This window comes from Strongylocentrotus purpuratus, unplaced genomic scaffold (assembly GCF_000002235.5).
Source record: "Strongylocentrotus purpuratus isolate Spur 01 unplaced genomic scaffold, Spur_5.0 spur5_scaffold_11, whole genome shotgun sequence".
In the NCBI taxonomy this organism is placed as follows: domain Eukaryota; kingdom Metazoa; phylum Echinodermata; class Echinoidea; order Camarodonta; family Strongylocentrotidae; genus Strongylocentrotus; species Strongylocentrotus purpuratus.
In genome coordinates, this window is record NW_022145596.1 from 13,530,779 (window position 1) to 13,552,649 (window position 21,871).

At 35.6% G+C, this 21,871-nt stretch overlaps 2 protein-coding genes across 2 annotated transcripts; both read right to left on the minus strand.

Annotated features, from left to right (window-relative positions):
• Positions 1-2,873: 2,873 nt before the first annotated feature.
• LOC576419 (replication factor C subunit 3) lies at positions 2,874-10,361 on the minus strand. Its single transcript, XM_774819.5, has 8 exons — positions 10,177-10,361; positions 8,712-8,849; positions 8,279-8,346; positions 7,805-7,902; positions 7,124-7,305; positions 6,361-6,497; positions 4,576-4,744; positions 2,874-4,075 (listed from the first exon to the last, which is right to left on the minus strand). Exons 1-8 carry the CDS (start codon positions 10,261-10,263, stop codon positions 3,884-3,886), a joined length of 1,071 nt encoding a protein of 356 aa, XP_779912.1. The 5' UTR covers positions 10,264-10,361; the 3' UTR covers positions 2,874-3,883.
• Positions 10,362-14,516: 4,155 nt separating this feature from the next.
• LOC578367 (prostaglandin reductase 2) lies at positions 14,517-21,698 on the minus strand. The gene is made up of 7 exons (XM_778538.5): positions 21,160-21,698; positions 19,999-20,114; positions 19,298-19,504; positions 18,295-18,465; positions 17,566-17,775; positions 15,692-15,901; positions 14,517-15,016 (listed from the first exon to the last, which is right to left on the minus strand). The coding sequence occupies exons 1-7, from the start codon at positions 21,230-21,232 to the stop codon at positions 14,909-14,911; spliced, it is 1,095 nt and encodes a 364-aa protein (XP_783631.4). The 5' UTR covers positions 21,233-21,698; the 3' UTR covers positions 14,517-14,908.
• Positions 21,699-21,871: the final 173 nt, after the last annotated feature.

The following is a 21,871-nucleotide window of genomic DNA, read 5'->3' on the forward strand; positions in this document are numbered from 1 at the left end:
AAAAGAAAAAAGATTCGCTCGAAGAAGAAGAAAAAAAAATGAGTGTTTCTTCCCCCCCCCCCCCCCCCACCCACCCACTTATTCACCGGCTGGCTGAGTCGCCACTAAATATATCCTTAAAAATTGGACCCCCCCCAAAAAAAAAATAAAAAATTAGAGCTCTTACCCTCTTAAAATTATAACGTATTGTGAAATGTGTATACATGTACTTATCGTAGGCCTATATATTTTAGACCCTTTGTTAATATGAAATTAGTGTATAGTTTCAAGCAAAATGATAATTTGTTATTAAGGACGCCTTTAAGTCTTGTAACATTAACTTTTAATGCTATGATGTAAAAGTACAATTACGTTAATTACATACCGGTATTAAAGTCATTTGTAGGGTTTAGTTTCCTTTATACCCGTGTTCCCTGACTAAAATTTTAATATATTATACATGGAAGCCAAGGTACAATTACTTCCGAGTTAGTTGAGGTCAGCTATTTCTGCCAAAGACCTTAGAGTACAGGACATAACAGTAAAAATGTGCTTCCGTAAGATTATAATTCCTAGTATGACTTTGTAATTGTGTAAAATGTGGCGTAAATGAAATATGAAGACATATGAACTACAATAACATAAACTCAAAACATTGAGGAGACTGCGAATAAATTTCATATAGGAGTGCTTTTGACCTTTGAAATTTTTAGAATTTTTTTTTATCTTTGATAAAAAATTGATAAATTTTGAGAGGATTTTGATCATTTAGTATTATTTCATTGAATGTTCTCAAATTAATTTCAGTCTTGATGTTGCATTGTTCTATACAGTATTATTATCATATTATTCTTATCAATATGCTACACTTTCAGTAATCACTTATTATGGTTGACATTCATTATGTATATCTTATTCTGAAGTATTATATAATATTCAAATGTTATTTAGAGATTGATTTTCAATATAATGGCCTGTCGGAGGATCCGAAAAATGGAGAACAAAAAATAAAGAAACTTGTGTCGTTGAAGGAAATGATCTATAAAACATCCTAATTTGAAAACCCACAGGGCACCATTTTGACCTAGATACCTATAGTAAAGGACAGTGATAACAGCAAATATTTGAAGCCCCCCCCCCCCACCCCCAACCTAAGAGGGGTGATATACTTTTTAAAAAAAAATTTCATATAAAGCAACACATTATTCCTCAATAGGAAAAGATAAATAAATATTTGTATGTAACATGGAATGGATATTAGTAACTGGTGATCCGGGAGACGGGGCAAAAACTGTTATCAAATGACCAAGTAATTAGCGTAAGCACAATTGTAAAGGTGGATGGAGCGAGATATTTGCATGAGATGTTGATTTACTGTGGGTTTCTTCTCTCTACTGTTTATCATGGCAGTCACTCGCCGTCGCCGTCGCCGTTGCCGTCAGTTATTCAATGCAAATTCTGTTAAGCAGTTAAAGAACCTTTCCAAATTTTGTAAGATCATTGTGTTTAATTTTGGATACTTTGTTTTGTCCTTTTTAATACCTTAAGAGTTGTGGTTGGTTGTTGCCGTTTTTAGTAGCATAGTGTACATACATGTATATAGCAGTGTTAGTACTGCCAGTTGAGATGTAGGGTATCATGTATTTTTTTTAAAGTAGATCTATATCCTTAAAGGTAATACAAAGTTTTGGTATAGAGTCATGAATTTTGTTCAAATGAACATATTAGAAGCATATGCGATCCTACAATATTCAGTGATCGTTGTCGCGGTTGAAATTGAGTCTAAAGTTATGAAATTGTAAATAATAAACTCTTTATGTTGTATAGCTCCCTCTCAAGGTCAATATATGAGTAAAGCTATAAAACAATGTTTCTTGACTGAAATCGACCGATAAGCTTTTCCCGTTTAAAAATGATATATCTCATCTACATATTCTGAGATTTTCATGGTCACAGCTACTATTGTACAGCCGTAGGCGCTATTTGATGTTTATCAACATTTACCGGGAGCACCGGTAAATTTTTATATTCAATTTTTCTCGAAAACAGAAGTGTTTTAAGGGCTAAATTTTCTAGTGCTTATAAAACATCCACAGGGGCATCCAAATATATCAAAATTGTAAAAAATCACTATCCACCCAATTTTCAAAATTTCCCAAAACTTTGTATTACCTTTAAGCTTGCCTTCATTTGTTCATTGTTCACTGCCAAAGATTTTCTTTTTTTTAAAGATTTTCTCTGTGTGTTTAAAAAAAAATCAACTGTATTTCTTCCATGCCCCAGAAGGGGCCGTTAAAGAAATAAAAAATCATTGTCATTGTCATTGATCATCCTCAGGCTCATTCATCATGGCAGTCGACGTTCCTCGTATGGCTTCTCTTCAGTCCTTGAAATTGAATCCTTTCTTGGTATTCAGAGTCTGGGCTAAGTCGAAGTATAAACTTTAAATCTACAGAATCATAGTATTTGATCAATACTCTCAAAAACTCTGAGAAGACAAACATTAATTTAAACCTCATATCATGATGTTATTACATGATACTGAAGTATTGAATGCAAACGACACTGATATGATGTGTCCTATGTGAGTTACATTAAATTGAATCCTAAAATATATTTCTGGAATACTTTGGTATCATTATTCAGGGTTGTTGATTAATGAGTTAATTCAGTCGAGCAATTGGACGTAACAATGACCTTCAAGAACACTGAATTACTTTCACTGTCACAATACATCCATCCCTGAATACACCCTTTCATGATCACATTGACATGGGCGTAATTTGATGTCAGCGCATGCGCACTCTTGTAATCATGAAAGGGTGTGTTCTCTTCCTCCTCCTCATAAATAGCAAAATCTCAATAAAAATTATAGACAATTAAGACGTAGCAAATCGCCTGTACAAGGTTTTATTAACAAAAATTACATACATGTGAAAGGAGAAAGGTTTTTTCAAGATATTTGCCATATGCATAGTTGAGCATACTTTGAAGATTGTAAGTCATATGGTAAACAATGGATGGAGAAATAGATGGATAACCTAAAAACATGGGACCATGGACGTGTTGATGCTCGAGGAATTTGTTTTATGGTTGACATATCTCTCCATTCTCTTTGTTTTTGTAATTTGTATTACCAAAACAAACGTGATAGACAAACTGACTTCACAATGCCCATGCAATAACTGTGAATGTCCTATGAATTTCTAAATATTTGCCTGAAAGGTTTATGAGCACAAAATGAACAGAAATAGTTCTCTTTATTGACACATAAGGTAAGGTATAATTGCCCATGATGCAGGGTTCGACCCCAAACTGAGGCACTTTGAACTTTACAATCTTAGTCATAAGAAGGGGGAGGGGAGTTGCACAGTAAGTACTTGATATGATTTAACATACAAGTCTCGTACACTTCTTTCACATTTAAAATGTCAGTCCCATACACTCAATTCCATGCTGTCACATCAGGGTGAAGAATTAGGTCAGATATAGATGTATAATGTAGAACTCCAATCCCATTTGTTCTTTTTCTATCCCTGGTCCTTTAGAAGAGGGAAGGTGTAGATCAGATTTAGAATATTAGTAAACTATACTCCTTCTTTCCACACCTTAACCATAGCAAGGTGATTAAAAGTGTAAGTCCCCATATTTTTTTTTTCCATGTCTAGTCAAAAGTAGGTGAAATGGTAGCTATAGTTTAGTACACCAGTCCTATACAATCCATCCAATTTATAGTCGCAATGGTGACGGGAATACAATCTATAACTTAAGTCCCACACATTCTCTTTCATGCATTGTGAAAGCAGATCGTGGATCATATTCTAATTTCGATCCCACATACTCGCTTTGTTGTATGGTCAAAGCAGGAAGGAGGAATCGAGTAACATTTATCGTCTCATTCCATTCAAAACATCATGGCTTCAAAGCCCTCTTCAAGGAACCTCTTGTAGATGCTCATAAACTTGGCAACGAATGCTTCCAGATGATAGATGGCCTTGTTGCCCTGCTGCATGCGATGCTCGTAGAAAGCAGCCTGGTGGGTTACCTGTGTCTTTAGTTGACCATCACAGTTCTTGAGCAGCTCTCGAAGAAGGCCCTTATAGAAAAAAAGAACAAAAAATTCTACAAATTTGAGCAAACATTCAAGTTCTCATGAAGTCTATTGAAGTCACTTGGCATACCTGAATATTGATGCATTCCCTGTGAAGGTAATAAGCATCTGACACAGTTTTTCCCCAGAAATAATACCAACTGGGTGAAATTTACCTCTTGTGACCCCCCCCCCCCCCTCCACCTTTTGTAGCACACTTTCTTAATTAGCACAATCTTAATTATCCCTGGACAACTAATCCTGAGAAATTAGTAGTAGTAGCAGCAGCAGTGGTCATTGTCATAGACTTCATAGTGGTAGTGTAGTAGTAGCGGCAGCAATGGTCGTTGTCATTGTCTTCATAGTGATAGTAGTAGTGTAGTGTAGTAGTAGTAGTAGTAGTAGTAGTAGTGTAGTAGTAGTAGTAGTAGTAGTAGTAGTGTAGGAGTAGTAGTAGTAGTAGTAATAATAGTACAAGTTGTACAAATGCACTATTTTTATTTTACCTTGAGGATGACATCGGCCGGGATGCAGTGGGTCAAGAGTTCATACATACGACCCCTGACCTCTAGCAGTTGCCGAGGGCTCTGTTGCTGGATGATATGGTTGGCCGTGTCTCTGAGGAACACCTCCCAATCAGCCTCAGGGATGTCCTGGTCAGCACTGAATGGATACCTGATCAAAGAATAGAGAAACTTTCTTTAGCTTTGGATGGTTCCATAATGATAGTGGTGGTTATTTCACCTGACTGCTAAGAAAGCAATAAATGCTTGTTATAGTAAGCAACCAGAAGACAGACGGCCTAAGGTCCTCTCTGAGGGACCTGGTAATGAGGATTAATGCCTTACCAAAGGGCACTAGCGCATCGACTTGGTTTCGAACCGGGTCACCGGATAACGAGACCACTGCTCTACAGACTGAGCTATCGCGCCTCCTCAAGGTTGATAAAGGTTTCCAAGTGCATTACAGATATAATACCATTTATCGGATTCAGGCTAACCCGCATACAGATTCTGCACTGCCCGGGTAGCCTTGTGCAATTTTACAGACACTCGCATCACTAATACAAATCATAATGACCTTCAACACATCCTATCTGGTACCCATTTAACATATGAGTTGAGAGAAGCAGATACAAAAAATGACTTGCTTACAGACATAAGTGCCATACGAGGGGGGTGTTTCACAAAGACACAAAGTACATTGTTGAAGAAAAAAAGTGACTTACATTGTAAAAGGTATATTCAAGACCTTGTACTAGGGTATGCGATTTATGAAACAGATGTAAATTAAGAGGGAAAAACAAGATAATAATGAACTATCAAAAAAATGTAAATTCTGTAGATTTGTATATCCCTCTAACCATTCCTTGCACTGGTTTCTCAAGGAACTAGTGGCATGAACAGGCTGTTTATTTGCCTTTCTGGTAATAAGGCAAATAAGGATTTGAGGGAAGGGGGATAGGGTGAAAGAGTGTGAAAGACATGTGTGCCATTAATAATAAAGCATTAAAATGGAAATTTATTCTGCTGTGTCAGGGTTCATTGTCTGACTCTCTATTGTGTTGGTAATCAGGGGGCCTGTCACACTATGAACATGACAGACAATGAAAGCGGACAAAATATACAGTTCCTCAGGTAGACAAAGGAACATCCCTTCACTGCTATTATGTAAAAATGTGAAGAACAGGTGAATATGCATGTGACACCTGTTCTACACATTTTTACATAATAGCAGTGAAGGGATGTCCCTTTGTCTACCCGAGGAACTGTATATTTTGTCCGCTTTCATTGTCTGTCATGTTCATAGTGTCAGTGAATAAGAAAAGACATGCCAGTGCACCTGCTTCAGAAGGGGTTTGGTATTAAACCATATGAACATCACATGGAAGGGTTCTGTAATGCAGTCCGGTAAACAACTTGCACACTTTTATTTGTGTACCCAAGAAAGGCACAGTGACATGGAACATTTCACTTACGGTATGCAGGAATTGATTTCACTTTGCTTTGAATTTGGCAAACAAGTGATCTTTTTTTTAGGTATTCACAGTTTGGAAATGAGAATAAGAATCAACAGCAATGGAGAAACTCAACTAATCCATCAGTAAGTGTTTTGAAGAAATAATATTTACATTGTGATGTTTAAAGTTTTGATGATTGATTGATGAAGTCAGGGGCTGATGAACAAAGAGGGGAAGAAAAAGAGAGAGAGAGAGAGAGAAAGAAAGTCAAACACATGGTTGTGACTGTGTTATATAATCACAGATAAAAGGCTTTTGTGTAATAACTTACTGTTGTACTTTGCATGCTTCACATGACAAGATGGCTTTCCTGAGGTTCCTTTCTGACTTTTCAGCAATCCTCTTGGCTAGCTCGGATGGAAGATTCAAACCTTCCTTCTTGCACACATTTTGGAGGATTTGTGTGATCTGTGCACAATTAAACAAACAGCAAAGGCCAATTATCGGTACGATTCATACCAAATTAAACTAATAGAATGTACATCTCAATGTGTCCTACTTAGAGGTCCTCATTCCAAGTAAAATTCACTAAAAACATGATCTGGAAACAAAAATAGAAGATGAAAGACTGCATATGGTTGATTCCAACTCTAGAGGTAAAATGGGAGTTCTGTCATGATTTTCACAAGAGAGAAAAGGATAGACCACCAATTCATTATTTCTATGTGATGAAAGATTAAAATATAGGTGATTTTACTTCCTACAATACAGAAATGACTTGCAAGATTAAATGATTTCTTTTGACGAGCTGTCACTACAATAAAAATAAAAACACCACTTTTACAGAATACAAAAATTCATATATTGCTGTGAGATTCTTTTACACTGCATGATGTGGAAATAAACTCCCTTACCTTATTAGCCACATTCAACCCAGGTGATTTAAAATGGGTACCTGGCAGGAATTAATTTCTTGACACGCTAGAGCGCCGTAATGGCAGCCATGCTAAAGCCAGGGTAATAATCTCCCTCTGCGCCTCAGAATAGTTTACTAGATCGATGGTGCATAACAAATGCTGTAGTATTATTATTACCTCTGCTATAGAAGGTGCTGCAACCCTGACCCCTAGACATCTACTTCGTATAGCAGGAATGACTTTACTGGTAGAGTTACAGCATAGGATAAGACGACAGGTCGCTGTGTACTTCTCCATGGTCCTGCGCAAAGCATGCTGGGCATCCTTGGTTAGGCGGTCCACTTCCGTCAACACCACAACTAGATAAGATGTATAAAAGATCAAAGATGACTCTCTGTTTTATCATATTTCATTTGATAAGTACTTTAAAATAAGTAGAACTGAAATATATTTCACGTTTTCACCCCCCCCCCCAAGATTCTACAACAGTGGTGTTTGCTTATGTTACAGCATATCAAAAGAAACAGTTTCATTTAGGGGGGGGGCACAAATTTAATGAAGAAAGTGTCACATCAAATGTCACAAAGTTATTTTTAGGTGAATGAAACTTTATTTTAATTCTCAAAAAATTATTTGATTAACCGTTTGAGCTCCTATACAGTGCATATATGTCATCTATTGATTTCAAATATCAGGCGTGATAAGTTTGATCCTAACAAGAATGAAATATTCAAAATGCAACATGAAATTATATTATACATATGATGAACTGAATGAGTGAATACTGTAGCCATATAAATCTTGTGTGCTTTGATGGTTTTCAAGAATCTATTTAATGATGTCTTATTTTCAACAAACCTTTGAAATCCCTTTGTGCAGATGTCTCCATCTGCTGAAATTGAGCTGTATTCTTGATCAAATCTTGAATCACGATACGATCATAGATCCCAGCATCACTAAAGATGGAAACAGAAAATCAAGATACATACTCAAACGTGGCATGTCAGTAAAAGAAAGGAAAATGAAGTAATCAGAAAAGATTTGACAAACTCTTCCCAATGTAAAATTAATGATTTTAAATGGCTATTAATGATTAACGGAGATTTGTTATATCTTGCCAATTTAATCTAACAAGTTTCTCTTTATGTCTCTGCTAATAAGTCTACCGGTATGTAAAATCCATAAAGTTTTGTGACATGTTTAAATGAATGAGATTGAGAATTAAGTAGACTGACTACATGAAAGTGGACCGTGACACATTACACTTATTTTTTCATCACCTATACTTGCTCTCTTAACTTCATTTCACATGAAACTGAAAGAGATACAAACCTTGGGTTGACTTCAATATGGTAGTTGCTCGCAATTGTGGTGATTTCAATTTTTGCTTTAGACGGTGTCTGTGAAACAGAGAAAGAAAACAAAACAAAATAATAATAATAAACACAGGATCAATCGTAAAAAAAAAAAATGTTAACAAAAACCACTGTCCTGGGGAACAGTGTTGTGTTGGTGGATCTCCAGTGGTTCCCTGACTCTACATGTATGCTCTCATTCCAAAGAATCCTGTACCATAGCCGGTGTGGGCATTACAGTTTGTAGCACGATATAAATCTAGTTTATTATGATTCACTTGATCCCTTAACTTCTTAAGTTGCACTTAAGTGTGAAAAAATCTAGCGACCCGTTAGTGAAGATTTTGAACAGTATTCTAATGTTCGCTGACTACTGTAACTACAAACTTCAGTTCATATCGTAGCCTTACCGTGAACGTCTGATGTTCAATCCGCAGCTTCTCGACCCCTGACCCATATAGCTCCTTGAGGGCGCACATGATCCTCGTCTTCTTTCCCGCACCTGACGGTCCATACACCATCAGATGAGGGAAATCACCCGATTGCACCTGTAATGTAAACAATATATAAGTAAATTATCATGCATGTTATGACACATGCATATGCTTAGATCATTTGAATATCAATGAATCTAATGTTTTGATTTTTGATATAAAAGATCCTGACTAGAAACCTATGTCATATTATTTTTGCTTAGAGTTTCGACATAATGTTATAGTCTATAATTAATATATCTAATCCACTCAAACAGATGTCAGACTTCAAATTGAAATAAACAATTTGAATTGGAAAATTTCTGTCATATAACTTATTGTATAAGTTTGAGATTAATCTGAAAAATCTAAGCAGGAATCCTGAACTTAGTTAGAAGTTGGAAAATTGAAATGAATACCAAACAGACCATAGACTAGACTTGACCTTGGTAGTAGATCTACCTAGATCAGCAAAATTTTACTTTATGTAACATTCAGACTTAGACTAAGTTTGATTTTATTCAATTGAATAATAATATTAACAAAAAGATGGAAAGAAAAAAAGTCAGAGACAGAGTCAGCCGAGCACAAAGAACTTTATCTTACATTAAGCGCATGCGCAGATAGCTCATCCGATCTCAGCCTCATTTTCATAAGTTGGCGTCTGGCCTAGCCGACATGGGCCCTTCAGATTGGCCATCGCTGTTCTCTATTCACTCAATCAATGCTACAAGATATTTGTGCGAGGAGCAAGCTTGCGATTTTCCGATTTTTTTTATACCAAAATTATGATATTTCAGTCAACCCTCTATTTGTTATGATTTTTTCACTTAAGTTTCACTTAGACTAGATCCTATAAGTATTTTTTAGGTTTGAACAATTCTCAGTCATATTCATTGTATAGACTTTGCCATTGAACTTAGTTGCGCTAAGTAAAGTACATTAAGTACTAAAGTAGTTCCTCTCGCACTTAAATTCGAAGCCACTCGAGCGGATCAGCCAATGGGAGCGCGTAAATCTCGTAGTACAGCGCTCAATGCGCAAAGTTGTTCATGCCGAGTCAGACTTGGACAAATCAAAAACAAATGCAGAGGCAGAGCTCGACAGCAAGTGAAACTTGAAAATGAAAGAATAGATATTCTAGGAGAGAAAAGAACCTCGAGATCATGGAGATAGTTAGATATGTCTTAATTGATCAAAAGCCTGCAGAAGGCATTTATTTTTCATTCATAATATAATTCTTGATCTAGAATCTAGATACATTTGCATTTGTTCATACACTCTTCCCAAATTTTGTGAACGACTAACAAGATTTTGAGTATATGGGACCCGTATGTAATGTACATTCTCCAGCTGACACACGCACATCGTTCTTGTAATCACCTAGAAAAGATCAACTCACCAATTTTTTCAGATTTGATGCTTGCTCCTTGTGATAATCCAACTTAGATAATGCCGTTGGCCTGTGTTTATCCACCCATAAACTCATTTTGATGGCAAAAAATTGATGCTGATTCCGGATTTTGTTCTTGTTTACAACACGTCTCGCGCGAAACTTGCAAATTTCCCGCAACTAAAAGGTCACGACCTGACAGAAGTAGTGTAGTCTTCGCTTCCAGGCGCGCGCGGCCATCCACGGAACTGTAACATAAACGGTAATTTTGGCAAAGAATTGAGGGGGGGGGGGGGGGGGGTAGTTTTTCCGTGGGCGGTTGTCCAGGGGGTAATTATCCTAGGACTCTATCGAAGTTGTATATGTGCAGACAGTTTTCTTAAATTCTGACCCTCAAATGTCTCTTGACCATATTTGGGTCTAGACTGATAGATTTATATGAGGTAGGTCTAGATCGATCTATATAAACCATAGAGATATCTCTATGATATAAACGGAACTATTCTAGCTTAAATATCTGGCGTTTGTGATAAAATAAATCATCGAAATACAAAAGTGGATGGAAGTGGAGCTAGTTAATAACCAGAGTTGAAATCTAGAAGTATAAAACAGACATACATGTAGAACAGGAATGAGAGAATACAGTGAAAAGAGATGAGCAAGTATAAACTGCAACTTTCTCACTATATTATGTTTTTATGTCACTATTCTCTAATTGTTTTGTCTCCTTTCTTTTGTTTGCAAACGATGTTGGATTGCTGGGTTTAAAGGGAAAGTCCACCCCCAAAATAAGTTTGTTTCGATAGAGGCAGAATAATAAGAAAATCAGGTGAGTGAAAGTTTGAGCAAATTCTGAATGAAAATAAGAAAGTTATGAATTATTGAAGTTGTGATCAATCAAATACAAATTGGCAACTCTGTGACTTATTATACGAGCTCTCCTTCATTTGCTTTGTGCATAATAATCCAGAAAATCATGTTTTCTTCGTTATTGATGACGGAATATATATTTGTTCCTTGCAGGGGGAGTATAGAAACATATTTGCAATTATTATATTTAGGGTGCATGTATGGTTGAAATTTTTCTTGAGGGAAAATGAAAATTTTAGATTTTTTTAGTACTGAGCAAATGGAAGTTGAGCTCGCATGATACGTCATAGAGTTGCCAATTTGTGTTTGATTGATCACAACTTCAAAAATCCTAACTTCCTTATTTTTAATCGGAATTTGCTCAAACTTTCACTGACTTGTTTCTCTCATTTTTCTACTCCTATTAAAACTAACTTAATTTTAGGGTGGACTTCCCATTTAATAATTATTCTACTGTTCTTGAATATATATGTTCTTGATACATATGTTCTCTCCTTTTCTCTTCCACATATGTGTGAAGTGGAAGAGAGAGGGGGAGATAGAAAAAAGTAAATCAATAACTCAACATATTCCGAAATATAAAGCATACAAATTTAATCGCATACACCGAGACACATAATACACATATTGCCAACAATACCATTGTGCACAATTCCTATTATACAATGAAATAAAATATCCTTAATTAGTCAAAATAACAGTATCACTTCCATCTATAAATATCATTTATGTTTCCATAAAAAAAAATACACAAACATAGCTGAATCCTTGTTATCTAGTATTACTGCAACATCTTGCACTCTTTTTAAAGAAACGTAAACAAAATTATTAAAAATTGCCTGAAGCAGTCACTATACACCAATTTAGTATGATCAGCATTGATCTCAATAACTTAATAATATCGATTTTCACAAATTAGTTATTTATGTATAGGTTAAAATTAATTTTTCAATAATTTCTGCAATTTATCATTTTACATAAAACTCTTGTCAGCATGTTTCAAAGAGAAATATCATCATTCAATATGTGACTATTGTTTAAACATTTATTTTTAAATGGAGTATTCGACTTGAGAAAAGTGACATATTTACCCATAAATTACATTTCTGAAAGAACATTTAATACAATAATTTTTTTGATCACCTTTTTGAACATTTAAGTTTATTTTTGGGGGGTCATAATCCCCCACCCCCCCCCCCCCCCTCAGCTTGAAAAGAGGCATTATCTAGCTGATAATTTCAAGGTTAACAAGATGTATTTAAAAATGATTAAAATATATGCTTCTAAATTTCATGGTAAAAAATATACAAGAGGCTATTGCACACAATTCCACACACAAGCACAAGAAACACATATAATTTAAGTACAAAAATAAAAACATACCAAAGTATGAAATTAGACATATTTGTGCAATACAGCATTCAGTAAAACATTATTGGCTGAACAGTTTTTAAAGGGGAAGTCACCCCTGAAATCAATTCAATTAACTTGACATCGACATAAAACCTCATTTATTTAAAACATATTACCATTAGGTTTGAATTGTACTGAAGAAAATACAATCGTTTGTATTTTAAATCTCTAATGGAAAAATATCATCTGGTTTTATGATGATTATTTTAAAGAAATTAAAACAGTTTTGTACTGGCCTTGGATGACTTGCAAATCAATACTGTGTACTGTTGATATGTCGATTATCTGCCATACAGTGCAAAAGAAGAAACAAATTCTATATATACTTTCATGTAGCTCTTGCCTTCAGCACATATTGCTACAAAACATTTGAACTGAGAGAACTGATACAGATAACTTATTATGATTATATACTTATATGAAATGCCATAACTACAAAAGAATTTATAAATGAATATCAGCTAACAAGCACCATGCTATTGCATTACTTCACTTCACTAAAAGTTTCACAAGAATTTGGTAAGAAATGTTCAAACCTAATGAAATAATCAAACCAAATAGGCTTATATGTATGAACACGTTGGAATACTTAAGTTTAAGTCACAACTTGAAGGGCAAGAACAATCACTTGGTTCTCTAGAATCACAACACATAACATTTCTAGCAAGTCTAACAACACATCAAGATAGTACCCTATAATTTAGCTACAGTATCATATTAACTTCTTTCATCATTTTACTTACTTATTATCAATAATAAAATCCCAAGAAGTGTTCACCAATCATCTCTACACCTCACCTTGCAAAATACACTATTGAAAAGTCATTTCCTACCGTTAATTTACTTGCATAAAGAGATTGCGGGTGATTGCAGTGCACACGAACAGCATATTTTTAAGAGGAAAAAGGTGGATACTACAATTCATGGCACCAAGAACCACATTTTTGTTCTGCCGTATTTTGCATTTAATTCTTATTTTATGATTAATTAGTATTTATCTACCCATGACATCTTTTGTTAAGTATGAAAAAAAAGAGAGAAAAAAAAAATCATAAGATACTTTGAATAGTTTCACACCTTGTATGGGTTGGGGGGGGGGGGGGTCCTCTGCTGTCTCTTTTTACAATCAAATTTGTTTTTTTCTTGCTTACCCCCAAAAAACAAATTGCTGCTTTTACAGTTTCATGCAGACTTGTGATGCATCTCACATCATCATGACCCCAACAAGGAATTTAATTCAACCTTCCTTTTCACTGACAGGGTTTTTTCATAAATGCTTTGAATTCAAGTGCTAAAAATAAATGGAGTGACCTACATGGATTTTTGTCTCCATTCATTTAATTGTTGCTTAATGCTTCAATCGGTCAAGTAATTGCATGCTCCAGAACATAATCCATCGTGTTTAGGGATTCATATTGTCTAGGTCTTAGGTAGATCTAATTCTGACACACAAGAACAATACTCCCTGGGATCCCAAATTGATGAAAATATTCTTGTAACTAATAAACAGCAAGGTATGTATCTTAATTGCATAGCACTGACCCAAATATTAGATTATTTTGTACCCAAGGACATATCCCTATCATATGCATGGAGCAGACAATTTTTTTGTCTCCATTCCAATAATTGACGTAATGCTACAATCGGTCAAGTAATTGCATGCTCCAGAACATAATCCATTGTGTTTAGGGATTCATATTGTCCAGGTCTTGGGCAGATCTAATTCTAACACACAAGAACAATACTCCCAGAAACCCCAAATTGATAAAAAAATAATCTTGTAACTAATAAAATATCAACTTGCATAGCACTGACCCAAATTTCAGCTTATTTTGTACCCAAGGACATGTCCCTATCATCTGTGCAGAGCAAGAATGATAAAAGCTCATACTGTTTTACACAGAGGTAATGCCTTAGTTTCTGACTCTTTGCAGGTGATACCAGGGAGATATCTATCCCAAATCCCTGAACACAGTAATCATAGATGCCATGATTAAGGGGAAATTATTTTTTTAAATCAGTGTTCACTATTACCTTCTACATAGACCTTTTATACATAGGTAGTTTACTGATCACTTCTCAAAATGCGTAAATTTTTCATTGCTTTATTTACATAGATATAATCATTTTTTTAAACATAGAATGTGCAAAAGGTTGATATTTATTTATATAAGTAGCAAAAGTCATCCAATATCATATCTTAAAGCAAATTTTAAAAAATGTCCTCATAATTGACACAAAATCAAGTAAACAAACAAACAAACAAGGGTTACAGCCTCTGCACCAATCCAACCAAAAGTTTACAACAAGGCATTACAATTTCTCAATAGAATAAAATTATTAAAACAGTTTTTGATCATGTTAAATAAGATCACGGACTCATACCTAGCACATGATATAAAGTTTGTATTCAGCCTTTTAAATGATATATGCGTAGATAGATACTTTTGCAAAGGTTTCATGGTTCTGCCACATGGATGATCTGCTTGCCAATATTCCCTCCATTCATCATGGAAACAAACGCCAATGGAGCATTCTCAAGACCATGTGTCACTGTCTCTTTATACTGTGAAAAATGAGCATATTACGAAAGAACGTACAAGTAAATAAAATGATAATTTTTCAAGCAGATTAAATTTGTTTTCATATTGTCCTTAGCACCAATGGTTGTTTGCTAAGTTCAAGGTGCCCATCACCATAGCTTTAGCTGATCTGATGTAATTAGGTGTCTAGGCAATCAATGAATAACATTCATAATTTTCTTTTAAATCAAGTACTCACTTACAACACCTGGATCAAACATGGTATATCAAAAATATAAATATATGATTACATGTGTCAGGGTACTTTACAGCTATTCGGTTAAGATGAAATGTTGTTTGTGCATTTTAATAATTTAGTAAGAGGTTATAAGATCCAAATTAACTAAAAAATGGTAAAATATGTAACCCATCCCAAAGGTGTCAACCAAAAAATTGTAACACATGAATGTATATAAAACATATCATGAATAATAATGTAGAATTGATACAAGTAAATATTTTGACCTCTCATCATATTCACCAGTTCTGCCCCCCTACTATTTTTAAAATCATTTCTGTTATCATAATTACAGATTGATTCCAATATTCATTAGATAAATAATTATATCTTCCCTCAAAATAATCTTATTCTATTTGCCATAAATCAGGAGGATCTTAATAAATATGGAGTATATTTGAATAAATAACAATACTCTTACTTTTAACTTTCCCTCCTTCCACCATGCTGCAAGCTGAGCTATGGCAGCAGGGAACTCTTCCACGTAGTTGAGGACCAAGAAGCGATCTCTTGTGATGTTCCTCTCCTCCCGAATCTGCTCGATCTCCTCAGGGAGTGATGGCGGGTAGGGCACATTGGTGTTATACATGGATATCTGACCACACAGGATGATATGGGAGTTCTCGTTCATCTACCAAACACAAATAAGACAAATTGGCTTATGAATAGTAAAGGACCCAATAGTGATCCCTGATGTATTCTATTGATCTCTGATCTACTGTGGAGGGTAGGGCACATTGGTGTTATACATGGATATCTGACCACACAGGATGATATGGGAGTTCTCGTTCATCTACCAAACACAAGTAAGACAAATTGGCTTGTGAATAGTAAAGGACCCAATAGTGATCCCTGATGTATTCCATTGATCTCTGATCAGCTGTAGAGGGTAGTGCACATCTGTGTTTGGTCCTTCCATTTTAAAAAAACAAATTAGAAACATTTTACATGTCATGTTTGCACACCATTAATTTTGTCAAAAGGTTATGTGTTATAAGTAACCACTTTGGAAGGTGCAAAAGAGCTTCACAGAGATGCAGAATGCTCATTATTGAGAGTGGCAACCCTGTGGTATTCCTGTCCTGCATGACCAGCCAAATGTCTGCAGGAAGTGGTGATATGATAGTTGGAGAGGGAGAGGGAGAGACAGAGGGGGGTGGGGGTGGGGTGTGGGGTGTTGGGGTAGGGCAAATCTGTGATGTATAAGGCTACCTTACCACACAGGACAGTGAGAGCTCTTCTTTATACAGAAATCAAAAGTATTTTGTTTCTTCTGCATTCTTTTTTTAAAAGACTACCTTCACATCTGGAGTAGATAGCTACAGTAAAATAAATCCATCCAATTGAATTAAATACTTAAATACCATTGTATTTTTTTTTCTCATCCAGAAGTACATAACAACCTTTTCAACAAGTTTAACTTCTGTAACATTCTTGCACACTAATGCAGTCGGAGTCCATCTCAAGCTAATTCTTTTTCTAACTATGGATTTTCGGCTTTCGTCTTGGCCAAGTTCCTTTTGCTGAAATGTTTAAAACATCCTGGAAGGAGCTTTAAAGTCACTTGATTTGATAATTTAATGATGGTTAGGCAAAAATAGAGAGGACATTTAAATATTTAATGACGCGCTTAAACCCTTCTTAATCTGTGATGTTAAATTATATATTATATTTTTGGTCAATGAAATCCAGTTCAGTGATTGGTCAACATAGCATCAGGTGACCAAACATAACATTGCTATGATGTAACTGTGACGTCATACATGGCACTATACCATGGATGATGTTATATATATGCGATCTATCAAGATCAATGTGATATCGGTCGTGGTCGCGGTACTGTCTCTCTGTGCTGCTCTCGCTGCACTCTACACTACTTCAGTGACAGTAAACATTATTATTATTATTTTTATGAAGATTAGTTTGAAAAATATAAAACAAATATATCATGCACATTTTCAAGCCACTAGTAAAATTATGGATTCCTCGGCGACAGAAATAACACTATTTACTGCGGGGCTACACCCCTCAGAAAATAGTGCTTTTCCTGCCACCTCGATCCATAATTAGAGCCTCTCAGTGCATGGTATATTTGTCTAATGCAACTACTTTTGTTGATCTGTTCTTAACAGGAGCCATCGGGATTCAGAACATGTCTGCATAACATTACAAAAGTGGGGTTACACTTTATCATTCTGATCCCCTGCTTTAGGCAGTATGGCAGAAGTAATCTGTGAAATGCAAGTTGAGAACTGTAATGTCATGGGAATAAATCAGCACCGTCATGGTTCTTACCTGCTTAATGACAGAATTACTGATGTCTCCGCCCACATTGTCAAAGTAGATGTCGACGCCCTCTGGGCAGCACTCCTTGATCCTCAGGAAGACATCTTGGGTGCGGTAGTTGATGGCATGATGGAAGCTTAGCTCCTCCTGGAGGAAGGAGCACTTGGTATCGGAGCCACAGATACCAACCACGGGACTGCAGCCCTGGAGACGGGCAATCTTGATAAAAAAAAATTTTTAAAAGAAAACAAGTTTTAGTTATGATCAGTAATTTTAGAGCAGAGATTTCTCCTGTTCCATTTTCATTTTCCTTTTTTGAAATTTCAGGTGTGCCCAGTCAGAATTCAAGAGGTAGATGAATGAGAAAATATTTGCGAGAATTAAACTTTCATAAAAGATATACACGGATATATCATATTGCTAATTGAAGAAAAAAAAAAGTCTCACGGTAAGACAAATAAACAAGCTATATCACATTTGTCCTGACAACTTGACTGTTTTTTGTGGAAATTACTGACGTTTTGTATCTGGCTATCATTGGAATGTTTTAGTAAACCATCTCTAATTTGATAACAATTTGAAAATGGCTTTTTAAAGATTTAATACAAATAGCACAAATATTTATTGCTTTACTATTAGGATAAGTATTGAGAGACATTGCAGTCAAGTAAGAGCAAAATTCAGAGTAACTTTTCGAAATATGGGAGCTTAATTGTTGACAAACCATATCTGACTTACCTGACCAGCAAGTGATCCACAAGCCCCTGCTGCGGCACTCACAACAAACGACTGACTGGCTTCTGGGATCACATGACCCTTTTCCCTGATACCGATGTACGCTGCTTGACCAGGAAGACCAAAGAGACCACAGATGAGGGAGAAGTGTCTCTCGATCAGGGCGGGGTCAACCTAAGAGAGCAAATGAAAGGGGGAGGGAATGGTCAAAGGTGGTATAGTACTGTAACACTGTCTAGAAAGGCCACATGTATATAAAAGCTACTATCATTGTTTTATCCCATGTAAAAATCCAATGTATTGTATAAAATAAGGTAAAGAAGCCACTTGAATCACTTTCACATCGATGACCTCTATAGACAATCTTTTTCAAATGCATAATATGAAGGGTCGGAGAAATAAATGAGTCTGGTTGTACATCCCAGTATAGCTTCCTGAGTAAGCTCCCAAAGGGATAACCCAACCAAGTACCAAGTACAGTATCCCACTGATATAATGCAATATACAGTTCTTGATGAAGCATTGAATGACAGCACAAATGCACATTCCCTTCAATTCATACAAAAATATGGATTTAACAATGTCCTCTTGAAGAATAAGCAAAAAGACCTTTTCTTCTTCAAAGAACTTCTTTATGAAATAAATAGATGATTTTGAATTTTTATTAAAAGTAAATTATAAAAGTATATTATTGTTCCGTTTTTTTTTTTGCTTTTCATAAATATACATAACTGGTAACATTTTGTTTTACATTGAACTATCAACCTGGAAAGGTAAAGAAGTATTGGCATCTTACCTGAGGTCCTCTTTCAATCTTTTTTAATGTGAGTTTACTATCAGTGGAATAAACACAGTATGTGTCATATTCTTAAATGTTCAATGTTACATCTAGTCATTGTTATTATCACCCAATAGATGTTGTTATGAAGACAAATTTATACTGCACTGTTATTCAATCAAAATAAAGTTAAAAAGCAAGAAGTATAAAGAAAGTATTGACTTGCACCTTCTTTACTAGCAAGCAGTTGACTCCCCGCAACTCCATAAGGGCATACACCTGCCATGGCCAGTGAAAACTTTCCAGAATTTCACCCCTCCTGAATCCTCTACACTGGCTCTCCACGATGATGCCTACCCCTCCTCCATCAATGGTCTGATGTAATCGCCATGGTGACATGTAGTCTGTTCCAGTATCCAAGTTCATGCGACAGCGCTGGGTGTAAAAAAAAATTCACAGAATACAGAAATCAAGAAGTTCATATATTTTCATCTAAAAACAACTATTACTCATTTGTGTCTCTAAGTTAAATAATTTAAATATGTTGGACAAAAAGTTAAATAAGTAAGGGCAAAAGATGAAGACATTCATACCTATCTGTTTCAGGGTATGAATGTGTGTGTGTGTGTGTGTGTGTGTGTGTGGGGGGGGGGGTTAATGGTGAATAAAGCATGCCCCTCTTGGTTACAGGTATTTCGGATTCTCTGACATGGGGGCACAAGTCTTAAAATTATGTGGCAAGAGAAAAACATGGCTGAGGGGGGGGGGGGATGTGCCCCCTGGATCCACCACTGCCTCCCACATATTTGAATGTTTAATATATACAATGCAAACCATATTATTTGCTACTTATACATATTCTTAGGACCTTCTTACAAAATTTCTTCAGATTTCCTGGATTTACTGCTTGACATTCATATCAATCTTACCATGTAAGGATCTACTGACAGGCAGAGCGTTTTGACAATGATAGTACCATCTTTGATCTCAGGAACAGGGCACTCTTCTACCTCAAAATGGTCCACTGTAGGCTTTGTATTGATTCCTGTTATGTACAAAAATTAAAAGATTTGGGAGAAAAGGTTATAAAATGTTTTTTCTTTATAATTCTGACAGTTACATTGGGGTTTCAAAAATTATGCTGGTATATTCAGAATTCGAAAATCTTGATTCTGCATATTGCTTAAAATATGATTTGATTTTAAATGGAATGTTTACAAATTTCTGATCTAACAAAATAGATTTAAAAAAAATGATTTTGGGATCCATTCATGTTATATCATGTCATGATGCACAACTCTTCAGATTATGATAAAAAAAAGTTTAGATAGACCATATTTATCGTGTGTCAAGTCCTGCTTCAAACCCATGAAAAATCTAGTATTAAAGAGAGAGAAAAAAAAGACACTTCGCTTTCTATTTGGCAAGCTTATATATCAGTAGTCAATGAGTATATTTCACATTATTACCCGTATCAGACATCTGAGCAGTAGTTTTACAAATCATATTACACTTCTTGTTATCCTAAAAGAGCTAATCAGTAAATATAAGACCATATTACCCTCTCATGAAAAAGCCGTGTTAAAAAAGTAGGAAATAAAGTCTCATATTCATCGTGCCGTATTTTGTCATTTTCATTGCGCATCTATTATGCGTACAAGAACCTGCACATTTTGCGCGCACTCTATTGTGATCTATTGTGACGTGACATCACACCAAAGGCACACTGTAATTTGAAGTGTATTGAAAATTTCGTCAAGCACTGGATGCACAGTGCTAGTTTGACAAAGTTTCTTCAGTTATTTGAGATTGTCATGGTTGATTTATGTATTTGCTCTGATGTGGATAACAAAAACAATATTGACTGGCTTAACTTTTGGGAGATACCACATATATTGCCCTCACAAGGCCCATATTGCCCTCGTCTTTGACTCGGGGCAATATGAGTCTAGTTTGGGAAATATATGTTGTATTTCCCCCAAGGCCAGTCTGAGTCAATATCTAAGTATTAGTTTATCTACATTTACTTGTACACACAGCACAGCAGTTTGAAGTTATAGTGCATTGACATAGTCACTGGCATTATTTACCCGGCCTTGATGCAAGTACCACTCGCTTGTTCATCTTGATTTCATCACTCAGTCTGTCACCATACTCCTTCATTTTACCACCAATAGCATCATCTAACAATCACCAATCCTCATGTTGCATGTAGATTTCCAAATCATGTAAAGTAAAATATCCAGTCCAAATGATGATACACTAAGTAGTACTAGTTCACTATCTTCATACGACGAACGTGCAGATGCTTCGATTCTACACGTACTCAATGCATGTACCATCGGTAAGCGATACGGTGCGTGTTGATGCGATGCAATGTTGATATTTACATGGTTCAAGTCTGTTGTACAGCTGGCTACAGCTGATTCACGCGAACACCGGGCACATCAATTATGATAATTGTGACAGCTAGATGAATAAATAATTCTGTGGTCTAGATCTAGTATATGCGTGATGCGTGTTGTTATTGCTTAGCTTCAGTACAAGGCATGCCCAATAAAAACAGTTCACTTTCACCATTTTGGGCTCTTCTCTTTGTTTTTTAATTTGCTTTTGTTTTGTTTATAAATGTTCGTTGTCAATCTCATGCACAGCTACGAGGGGGAAGATTTTGCATACCGGCATTTTACTTCCGGGATGCACCTGTACCAACCGCTTAAATCTACAGAAAATAATCACATTTCATCTTTGTCCCGTTTTCGATACTGAATCAAGCATAGCGAATTGGCGCAAATATTCACT

Bases quoted from the DNA above. Each gene is read 5' to 3' on its own strand.
- LOC576419 (XM_774819.5), bottom strand. From the start codon at position 10,263: ATGAGTTTATGGGTGGATAAACACAGGCCAACGGCATTATCTAAGTTG. The intron at 7,306-7,804 runs GTTTGTTGAAAA...CATCTTATCTAG, and splicing joins TGCACAAAGGGATTTCAAAG to TTGTGGTGTTGACGGAAGTG. The intron at 4,745-6,360 runs GTAAGTTATTAC...TTCTTTGATCAG, and splicing joins GAAGCATGCAAAGTACAACA to GTATCCATTCAGTGCTGACC.
- LOC578367 (XM_778538.5), bottom strand. From the start codon at position 21,232: ATGAAGGAGTATGGTGACAGACTGAGTGATGAAATCAAGATGAACAAG. The intron at 19,505-19,998 runs GTAAGATTGATA...TTTTACACCCAG, and splicing joins TGTCAGTAGATCCTTACATG to CGCTGTCGCATGAACTTGGA. The intron at 15,017-15,691 runs GTAAGAGTATTG...CATTTTTCACAG, and splicing joins GGAAGGAGGGAAAGTTAAAA to TATAAAGAGACAGTGACACA.